This window comes from Fundulus heteroclitus, unplaced genomic scaffold, assembly GCF_011125445.2.
Source record: "Fundulus heteroclitus isolate FHET01 unplaced genomic scaffold, MU-UCD_Fhet_4.1 scaffold_82, whole genome shotgun sequence".
NCBI classification, from domain to species: Eukaryota; Metazoa; Chordata; class Actinopteri; order Cyprinodontiformes; family Fundulidae; genus Fundulus; species Fundulus heteroclitus.
Window position 1 is genome coordinate 121342 of NW_023397274.1, and position 10603 is coordinate 131944.

The following is a 10603-nucleotide window of genomic DNA, read 5'->3' on the forward strand; positions in this document are numbered from 1 at the left end:
AGTGTCACATAAAACCCGTAGGATGACCACAGCCGTATAAACTAAAGATGCCTGTGTAAATTCTCAGTTATCCGGGTCATTGCAACAGTAAACAGGCTTAAATCGGAAGCAACCGGACTTCCGCTCAGTTCTTACTGAAAACATTTTGACACCTATCCAGGAGTCTTTGTCAATCCTGTTGGTTCACATTTGATCAACACATTGGTCCTCAAACACGTTCCAAAGAGATTACATCAGCGGTCTGGTCATGATTTAGGTGACCAAGTACTCCACTCACACCAAGCAATAACTTCTAACAACCCAGGACAGTGGGTGGTGGGTCATTGACTTGCATCTGAGTGAGAAGGCGCCTAGGAGGAATGGCCTCTATGTCCTTTAAAACATTGGTGCACCAACAGCAGAGTTGACTCCATGGATAGGTGGCGAAACATTTTCAGGAAGAACTGAGCCTCCGATTTAAGCCTGTTTGCAGTATAAACTAAACGTTCAAACACTATTTAAATAGCATTGGCCCTATTGTTTTTGCTGAAAATGTTAGCTCTTAAAATTTCTATACAAAGGGCAGAGAACAAGGAAAATCTAATTGTTGCCAGCTAGCTGGTAATGATTGGCCACAGCGCTCTGTATGCTTTCCACCCAGCTGCAGATGAGCCTTAGGCCTCCAGGTGTCACACTAACACTATAAGTGTGATAACACCCATGACCCAACTCTGGCCACATTACTCTGAGCCTCAGCCTGAGCCTGGGCCCAGGTGAGCACATGCAGTGCAAAAAGCATTTAGATTTGGCCAGAACTCTAAATGCTGGCAAAGAAACGGACAGACTGAGAAAGTGTTAAAGTAAGAGACTCTGAGAGGTGGTTACTGTATGAATGCTGACCAGTGGAATCACCTCCACCCCTCATCTTTTTTTTTTTTATATATTTGTCTCCGAAATATATTTGATATACAAAGAGTTGTTAACTATATTTTGGAGAAAGCAAAGGTTCCCCATAATTTTTATTTTCATTTGCATTTTTTATTTTTATTTTATTTTTTATTTTTTGGGCAATCATTTACAGAAGCCAAACCTGTGTTTTTAAAAAAAATCTGTTGTTGGTGTAGAACAAAGTAGGGGTTGACTGCTCTGTGCATTGTGGTTTTCATGTTGATCTTGATAAAAGGTCATTCTAAATGCATGAAAAGATTAAGAAATGTTTATATTGTTTATCATCAGAAAGAGAATAAAGGGAGAGTTTTCATAACTTACATAATGGGATTTCAAGATTCTCTTTTAAAATATCATTCATATTTGTAGTATTTTAGATTTTCAACAAGACCTGATCAAAACCACTTAAAAAAAAAATCCAAGTAGACCTTAAATATTACCAAAAAAAAGTCATCATCGGTGTCTTATAACGAAATTTCCCTGAAATGCTCAATCAATTCAGACTGAAATGAACAATAAACAACAGAATACAGCCTCTTGGTCAACCGAGTGCTTTTGGCACCCAGGGCGATGGTACAAATCCTTTATATCAAAAAACCCAAATTGTTCTGTTTAAATGCCACAGAATGGAGTTTTACACATTAGACATACATTTATTTTTGAAACAATGTAAACACACAAAAAAACACATTTTATCAATTCAAGTTGTCTCAAAGGATTTTTTTTTTTAGCTCTGAATAAATATTTCTTGATTGTAATGCAGTCTATTTGTGACCAGCAGACGTGATGTTCCTCTAAATGTTTTGTGAAAACACGGCATTACAATTTATTTTTATCCTACTAAGTACAGCAAGCACCACTTTTGTTTTATAGAAAAATGAACCTCAGCTTAGGTGGCAAACAAGAGAGGACATTTTGGATTCATCGTATACATATTGACACATTTGTGAAATAGAAACCCATTTTATTGAATTTTTAAAATTAAGTTAAATAATAAACATTAAACAAAACTACTATAAAATGGAATCTATCAACCAACCCCATAGTCTAGTCACCCAAAGGTTGACTCCCAGGTCTGATAAGTACTGTATCTCAGGTGTAAGCATTTTTGCACACATTGTCCTCCATCTGGGATCAATGTCTTTCCTCAAGTTGTACCCCATGATGGATTTCTCTCCAACGGGCTGCCAAGGCCGGAAATGTGCGTCCTTGATCTTCTGGGCTTCAACTGCATCTCCACCCTCAATACAGGTGGCCCTCATCTCAGCATTTCTTCTCCTCAGCTCCTTCACCTCTCGTTCCATTCTTTCTCTTCCAAATGCCTCGACTCTCTCCCAGAAAGTGGCATTGAAGTGTTCGTAGAGTTTCCAGTCGGCCCAGTTCCACCGTACGGCTTTGGCTCTCGTCTCGGGGTCCAGCCGAGACACGGATGAGGTCCTGCGAGCGTTGAGCTTGAAATACAGGATGTCGTCCATGGACCAGCAAAGCAAATCCTTCAGCAGAATCAGGGATTCCTCAAAGTGTTCCGCAATGAGGACCAGATGAAAACGTTTGGATAAGTGCTGAACGCCCTCCACCACACGAGGGTCGTCGACTTCGAGGTTGTTGTCGAAACCAAAGTCGAAGAACAGCAGGTTTTTAAGATAGAACGAGTTGAAAGCGTCCGGGCTGTAGAAGGCCTCGGGATCGTTCAGAAACGCGGTCAGTTTGTCCTCCCCGCTGATGCCCCACGTGAGAGGAACCGCTCTGTGGTAGTAATGGAAGGCCGACTCGAAGAGATCCACGGGGTCCCGTAAGACGGTGACGTACACGGCGTCTGGGGGCAGGAGTTTGGCCACTTCCTGGTGGTTGAAGCGCATGTGGTTGCAGACGATGTTGAAGCACTGCCCTGGCGTGTAGTCCTTCACCTGGGAGCAGAGGAACGGCTGTGGGTAGCGGAAATCGTTGCGCCTGTCGGGCAGGGCGAACTTGAGCTTGTGCTTTTCCCCGAACCTGAAGAGGATGTTGAGGATGGTGCTGCTCGCAGTTTTGTGGGTCTTCATGAACATGATGTTCACTTTGGGGGAGCATTTGTGTGTAGCCTCAGGGCTTTCACTGGCGACTGTTTTTGCCATGCTGAGGGAACATGTCTCTTCTTGGATGGGCCTTGAAAGAACAAAAAGTAGGGTTACAGCTGTGGTCCGAAGATTACATACACCCACAACCATAAATACTCATTGTGAGCTTTTAATGAGACATTTGAACTGTGTTTTTTTTTTTTTTTTAACATGGAATGATGATACAACAAACCTCTTTGTTGACTTTTAGGGCAGAATTAGATGCAAAATATGAATATGTTGTGCATTTACATGAATTCACTCAGGGTCAAAATTATTCTATATAAACTAAACTATACTATATATGTCAACTCTAACCACAAAAAATGAAACTCATGTCAACTCTATGTCAACTCTAACCACACACAGCAACACTATTTGTTTAAAATTCCCTTTGCAAGTTCTTCCTTGCCTGCACACTTTTTGTAGCCATCAACAAGGTTCTGGCATAATTCTGGCGGGGTATTTGACCACCCATCTTGGCAGTGGTCAACCATTCTGGCACTATAAAAAAAAATTTGGACGCGTGGATATACTTCCAGTGCACAGGCAACGATAAAGTCAGCAATGGCGTTTCTTTACCTAGTTGCTGTAGAATTTGCTGACGATGTATAGCGGTGTTTTGTTATTGAGATATTGTTTTGAATAAGCTGTAGTGTTGTTGTTTTTTTATTTGTAGTTGTGTTTAGAGATTTGTTGATGTGGTTTGCACCTCAGGGGCACCCGTATGTATGTGTCCAGCTTTGCAAATAAATTCCGAAGTAGGTTAATAAGTTGTTTTGAGTTCACTTAACCACCTCTGATACATGTAACACAGTTAGCCTAGCAAGAAAATGGTATTTATTTACCATACAGCTAATGTTTGAACAGCGGTATGTAAATGTCATTAAGTGTTTTGTTTTGCTTTCTTTGTGTGATGTAATATGAGCTTCCGGTCCATGACGAAGAGCCAGAAGCCTCACTGTCTGAGTGATTGATTAACGCTAAAAAAAATACAATTTCTATTGTTTTAGTTGAATTGTGAACAGTTTCTCTACATTTTGCTGGGCAGATTTATATCTTCGCGGCCTTCGCGGAGCATTTCCTCCGTTAACTGACTCAGTGTCCAAGCGCAGGTTTCTTATTGACACAGAAAACGGACTCTCCCTAAAACGGTAAGCCCTCTGCTTAAAACACACCCCAGGTACACAGGGAAACAGGTTGGTTATTTACAAATCAAGTTTCTGCAAATCATGCTACTGCAAATACAACATGGATGAAGATTATCACTGAACTATATCATATAGTAGCTGAGCTACAGTCTGTTTAAAGTGGGTAGTGGTTTTCTAATCCTAAGTATTATGTTTCCATTAGTTGTAAAGTAAAAATCATCCAAATTAATGAAAGAAAGGGCTTTAATCGTCCCTCCGTCTGTATTTAATCTCTGAATAATAGCCTTATTTATTAAATGGGTCTGTAGTTGAGTATAAGGCTTAATGTTACCCTGCTTTAGCCTTCCCAGAACCATGTTTTATTAGTGTTCTGGGATCCTTGTTCTCCAAGTGTCTCCATATTCCCAACACCTAGTTGTTGATTTTAGATGAAGTTGAGGAATTTAGTGGAAATTCCCCTTCTTTATGATTACATCCACTTTGAGCAATGCACCAGTAGCGCTGGCAGCAAAACGGCCCAACAGCATGCTGCTACCACCACCGTTCTTTACAGTTGGTGCTTTTAGGTCTTCAAAGCTTCTGTTTGACTCGTCATAAAATTGCTTACTGATTATTCCTTCTTAACATAAAACTTTTTTTCTGTCCAGGAAGCAGTGGTGTTCTACATCTGGGCAACTGCAAACCTCTATTGTGCTTGAATGGGCTTCTTTCTTGGCCAACACGCTGTTGGTACATTGCATTGGGAAGCCTGCTTCACTGAGGAAAATCACACTGCTGTTCAAGGCAGCTTCACACCTTGGAGGTTTGTGGATTAATCATTGCAACAAATGTCTTTTCAAATGACGGTTTTGGTCAAATGGTTGAAACCTGACACAACTATGTGTTACCACAGGGTAATGTACCCAAACTACTTTTGGGATGGAGAAAGGTGAGTAAAATAATCTTTCGGAAAGCCGATATCTCGATTAACCTGTGGACTATAATTTAGGAGAAGGATCAATGCCAATAAACCAACTGATATAATTATTATTACTATGTCTAGATATTTAATGTTTTTAATATTTTAATTGCATTTATCATATATATTTACTCTTTACTACTAAGAAGTTTTAAGGTTTTAGATCTCTCTTATATTTGCAGAAGGCCTGCAGAAAGCAGAGAAATATGTTTTGACTATGATAAGTGTTTTTATGAACTCTATTCAGCCATCTGGAGTGCTGCACTGTGTGAACTGCTTGGTTTTATCTGGAAGGTCACAGTTATTTTGCTTATCCCTACCCCTTAGATTCAAAATGGAACCAGGGATTCCCTTTCCTAATAAATAGAGAGGGGGCGACGGATTTGCTTTAGATCGGATTTGGACATATGTATTAAGCATCTCCGTTCGATCTCCTTGCAAGATTATTTGAAAATCAATCTCATTGTTGTCTCTCCTTCTTGTGTTGTTAATGAATGTTTTAGGTGTTTGAACCTGACACCAACCAATTTAAAACATTTCTGTACTAATCGTGCCAAAAAGAATAGTAAAAAAAAAATCCAACAAGTATTGTGTCAGATGCTTGCTTACAGAAGCCAAAAGCATGTTGGAAAAGCAACTCATTACGGTTATATTAATGTAGGCGTATGTATATAATTGAGCTTTTATGTAAAATTTTGTGGACCAATTTCTTAATTTTAAAATATATTATTGTTTTTGATTATACGTTTAGCCTACTATGGAAAAAAAATTCTAATAAAATAATTTCAAAGCAAAAACTGAGCATGAGTTTACTACCCATGCGACCAATACTGTGTATTTTGTAATTCTTCTTACCTTATATTCATGTGGTTTGTCGTTGTTAAGCAGTAGAGGACCAGTATTATGTTGGTCATTAAAACCCAGGGCATCACTCCCCGCACCACCGCCTTACATTTGAACCCTTTGTTCCAATACATTGTAAAATCCCGACGGTAAACCTGGAAACGAAATCAGAGAGAACATTCAGCCTTCTTTTGTTGCTACACAACAATCAACATATGTCAGCAAAACCTTTTCAGATTGCATGTTCTTCAATAATCAAGTATTATAACATTTACAGCTGCTCGAGCGACGAAGGTGCGCATGGGAAAAGGGGAGACAAACACAAGATAAGAAAGACAAACGCTGTGTCTTTCTTTTTTGTCCAATAGAGCACACAGCCCTCATGTTGACACTGGAAACATGTACACGGTGCTCAAATTTCCACGTTTTAACAAAAACAACAAAGGGAGAGACGATCGTTTTTATTTCAAGAAAGAGTCCAAGCAATGCAAAAAATAAAAAAAAAAACACATCTAAAGTGTAAACAGGTACATCTCTACAACAGATTTTCTCTGCAGACAACGAACTGATGCCTGATAAAATAGGCATTTCAAGCTGCCGGTATCATGTGAGTAGGTGTGTCTGTTAGACTGCATACTCTAACTTCTTTTACAATTATATAACAACCATCTGTTAACATTTAATAAAGTACAATTTTTTAACCCATGAATCTTTAACCTATAAATTAACTCGTTTCACAAGTTTCACTTGTTTCACATAAATGAACTTGCTTCACAAGTCAATTCACTCTTCTCTACTAGATTGAAGCTAACACACATGGGATAAGATCTGAAAACTTTAGCCAGAATGTAAAAAAAGAAATTGCAAACTGCAAGAAGTATTCAGCACTCCGGTGTTTAAAGAACATTAAAAAAAAGCAAGCAAAATGCTTTACTTACCAGGAGGAGGTAGCATCAGTCACGCTGATTGCTCTACCTGCTACAAATTGAAAGAAAGCTCTTTGAGTATGCCGTCATCCCTCCCAGAAGTTACACCTCACTGGCTGTTCCAGGGACTCAAAGAAACGGTATCTCCTCCCACACAGGTCGAATGTCTCCGACAAACGGCTGCTGAAGGGCACATCTCTAGATCTTTGGTATGGCAGAACGCAAGACGGCAACACTGGTTTTTAAAGCAAAGTCACAAGACCTATTTTGATTTATTGACTTTTATTTAGACAGGTAACGTCATTTGAGACTGGTGGTCTCATCTACAAGAGTTGTTTGTGTTCTGGATGTGTGTATTTTGACTGGATCAGTTGAATACGTGTTCTGATTGTGGGGTAAAATGCATTTTATGCACACCGTACAACTATCTTTTTGTCTAACTTAGTGGGTTTTTGCAAAAAAAGATACTCCAAACCTCTTTTGAAAAACTTTGTGGTCCCAAAGGTAAATTATCAGACTGCTATCACTATAATGTCAAAAAGTATTTGCTTACATTGCTCACCCTTGCATGAACTCAAGTTACATCCCATTCTTAATTCAGAGTGTTTATATAATGACAACACCCCCCGCCCGCAACTGTAACCGCTTCAACACTTCTGGGAATCCTTTCTGTGCGGTTAAGGAATCTGTGAACAGGAAGTTTTGACCATTTTTCCAGAAGTGTATTGGTGAGGTCTGACACTGATGTTGGATGAGAATGTGTGGCTCATGGTCTGCGCTGTAATTCAACCAAAACGGGTTTTAGCAGCTTCAAGTCGGGATTCTGCGCGTTTCAGTAAATGTTTCTCCACACCAAACTCACCTATCCATGTATTTGTGAACCTTGTTTTGTACGCTGGTGCTTTACACCCCTGCACCCAGTGCTATTCGTGGCATTTATTGATGCATGGCTTAGATGCAGCTGTTCCTCGCCACTGAATGTCGCATGAAGTTAGGTCCGTAGATGTTGACTTTGCAGAAATCGTCCACTGAACCTGCTCTCTGGTTTTAAGTTGCCTACTAAGCTCTGCTGAGTTGCTGTTGAGCCAAACCGCTTCTATCTGATTTTAACATCGCCACTAACAGGTGACTGATGACATTTTATGACTGAACTTTTTGCACAGGTGACATTAAAAACTTTATCAAACCTTTATTTAACCAGGCAAAATACCCCATGAGATGAGACCTTTTTTTATAAGGGTGACCTTACAGCGACACACGTCATAGTGAACAAAACAAACATTGACAACATAAAATAAAAATAAAATTGCTAATTAAAATGTAAGAGCTGTAATTTCAGTGAGAACTTGAAACTGTAAGCAGTTTAAAAGCAGTCTGCGAGCCTGAGTTTATACGCCTGTGGCCACTGAAGCGATTAAAACGTCTGAATTCAAGTTAAACAGATGAGTTAAATAGATGAGAAAATACTACAAATGGTTTTTAAATTTTCTATAACGTGCATCACCTATAAAGTGGATAATGTCCTCAAAAGCAATAGCGCAACAGGACTTTCTTCCCCATTTCTGTCATCAGAGGTGGGTCGAGTAGCCAAAAATTGTACTCAAGTAAGAGTGCTACTACCTCAACATATTTTTACTCAAGTATAAAGTAGCCAACCAAGAAATTACTTAAGTAAACTTAAAAAAAAAATTTCGGAAAGAAGGCTACTTAAGTGCCGAGTAAGTAATCTGATTTAATATTTAAAAAAGATGTGGTCACAGATAAAATTCAAAAGTTATGTGTAAATTCAGGTATTTTAAAGACTAAAATAAGAAAATACAAGATACAGATACAAAGATTACATGATTATAAAATAAATTTAGGCTGAAGAAACTTTTCTTGATAATTTAACATAAAACTAATGAAACAAGTACTTACAGTGGGTACGTACAGTATGTTAGAACTGTGCAACGTACTTCCAATAATAACTACTGTTTACTGTATGTTCACTTGACCTCCAAATGGCTCAATGAGCTCAGCAGATAGAAAATACCATTAAAATAACTCAGCTCGTGTACAAATAAGAAGTCTCATTTTACCATATCTGTAGCACCAAAGAGACGGTGCATTTTGTTTTGGTTTAAATTAGTCTGTTCTAGTCAGTGAAGTTACTCACGGTTGGTGGAGTAGCCAGAAGTTTTACTCAAGTAAGAGTAGCGATACTTCATAATATTACTCAAGTAAAAATAAAAAGTACAGCACATTAAAACTGCTAATTGTAAATTTTGTTCAAACCCACCTCTGTCATGAACACAATAACAAAAACTCCATATTTAGCAAAAATCTAGAACTGATGAGTTTCATTTTTTTGTCAAATTTTACAAGTTCCAAGGCAGAGAAATCAATTTAAACAAAACGTCTCAATTCCAAGTATGCCTGTGAAAATTCTGAGTTATCCGGGTCATCGCAACAGCAAACAGGCTTATATCGGAGGCAACCAGACTTACGTTCAATTCTTAATGAAAACGTTTGGACACCTATCCAGGAGCCTGTTTGCTGTTAATTCCCAGTAGTTTCATCCATTTAAAATGTATTGATTGATAAAGTAGTAATAGAAAAAAAAACAGCTAAACAACACCTGCACAGCAGAACACGTGTATCTTATTGCTTTACTCATACTACTCAAACCTTTCCTGTTTAAAAACAAAATGCTGGCACATACATTGCTACAGTGCCATGCAAAATTATTCGCCCCTCATGGCATTTTTCATGGTACGTTCACTCACAACCAGGAATTAAAACGCTTTTTTTATTATTATTATTTTGCACCATTTCGTTTGTAGAACTTCCCTACAACTTTGAGGATGTTTTATTTTTTTTATTGTGAAGTAAACAAATACGACAAAATAATTAATCTCCACAACTCTGACCACCATCCCCTCAGTATAATACTGCCATCACCAAGTTTCACAATGGGAATTATGTTCAGAGTAATGTCTAGTGCTGGATTTTGACACACGTTCGCTAAAAAAAACATTTTTTACACGTTTCTCATTGACTTGTGTGAAACTGCGATTTGGAATTATGCTTTCTTTTACCAACAGCTCTTGCCCTTCCTACACAAGATTTAGGAAATGTAAAACTAATACTGGCAGAGACTATGCAGATGACACACAACTCTACATCACCATGTCACCAGGTGACTATGAACCAATTCAGGAACTAAGTAAATGCCTAGAAGAAATCAATGCATGGATGTGCCAAAATTTTCTCCAATTGAATAAAAACAAAACTGAAGTAATAATATTTGGACCAATAGAGGAAAGATCAAAAGTTAGCACACAGCTTCAGTCGCTTCAGCTAAAAACCACCAATCAGGCCCGAAATCTGGGAGTAGTGATGGACTCTGACCTGAACCTTCAAAATCATCTAAAGACAATTACAAGGTCAGCTTTCTATCACCTGAGGAACATTTCTAGGATTAAAGGACTGATGTCTCAGCAGGATCTGGAAAAACTAATCCATGCGTTTATATTTAGTAGAATTGATTACTGCAACGGTGTTTTCACAGGACTTCCTAAAAAGTGGGTCAGACAGCTGCAGCTGATCCAGAACGCTGCTGCCCGCGTCCTCACTAAGACTAAGAAAGTAGAGCACATCACCCCAGTTCTAAGGTCCTTACACTGGCTCCCTGTATCTCAGAGAATAGACTTTAAAATACTT

The 10603-nt window shown here is 38.7% G+C and overlaps 1 protein-coding gene across 1 annotated transcript; it reads right to left on the bottom strand.

Moving 5' to 3' along the window:
• Positions 1-1639: 1639 nt before the first annotated feature.
• gal3st1b (galactose-3-O-sulfotransferase 1b) lies at positions 1640-6953 on the bottom strand. The gene is made up of 3 exons (XM_012869203.3): positions 6914-6953; positions 5988-6130; positions 1640-3072 (listed from the first exon to the last, which is right to left on the bottom strand). Exons 2-3 carry the CDS (start codon positions 6107-6109, stop codon positions 1941-1943), a joined length of 1254 nt encoding a protein of 417 aa, XP_012724657.2. The 5' UTR covers positions 6110-6130; positions 6914-6953; the 3' UTR covers positions 1640-1940.
• Positions 6954-10603: the final 3650 nt, after the last annotated feature.

Coding starts and splice junctions, on each gene's coding strand:
- gal3st1b (XM_012869203.3), bottom strand. CDS start 6,109: ATGTATTGGAACAAAGGGTTCAAATGTAAGGCGGTGGTGCGGGGAGTG. Junction 3,073..5,987: donor ACAAACCACATGAATATAAG/GTAAGAAGAATT, acceptor TGTTCTTTCAAG/GCCCATCCAAGAAGAGACAT.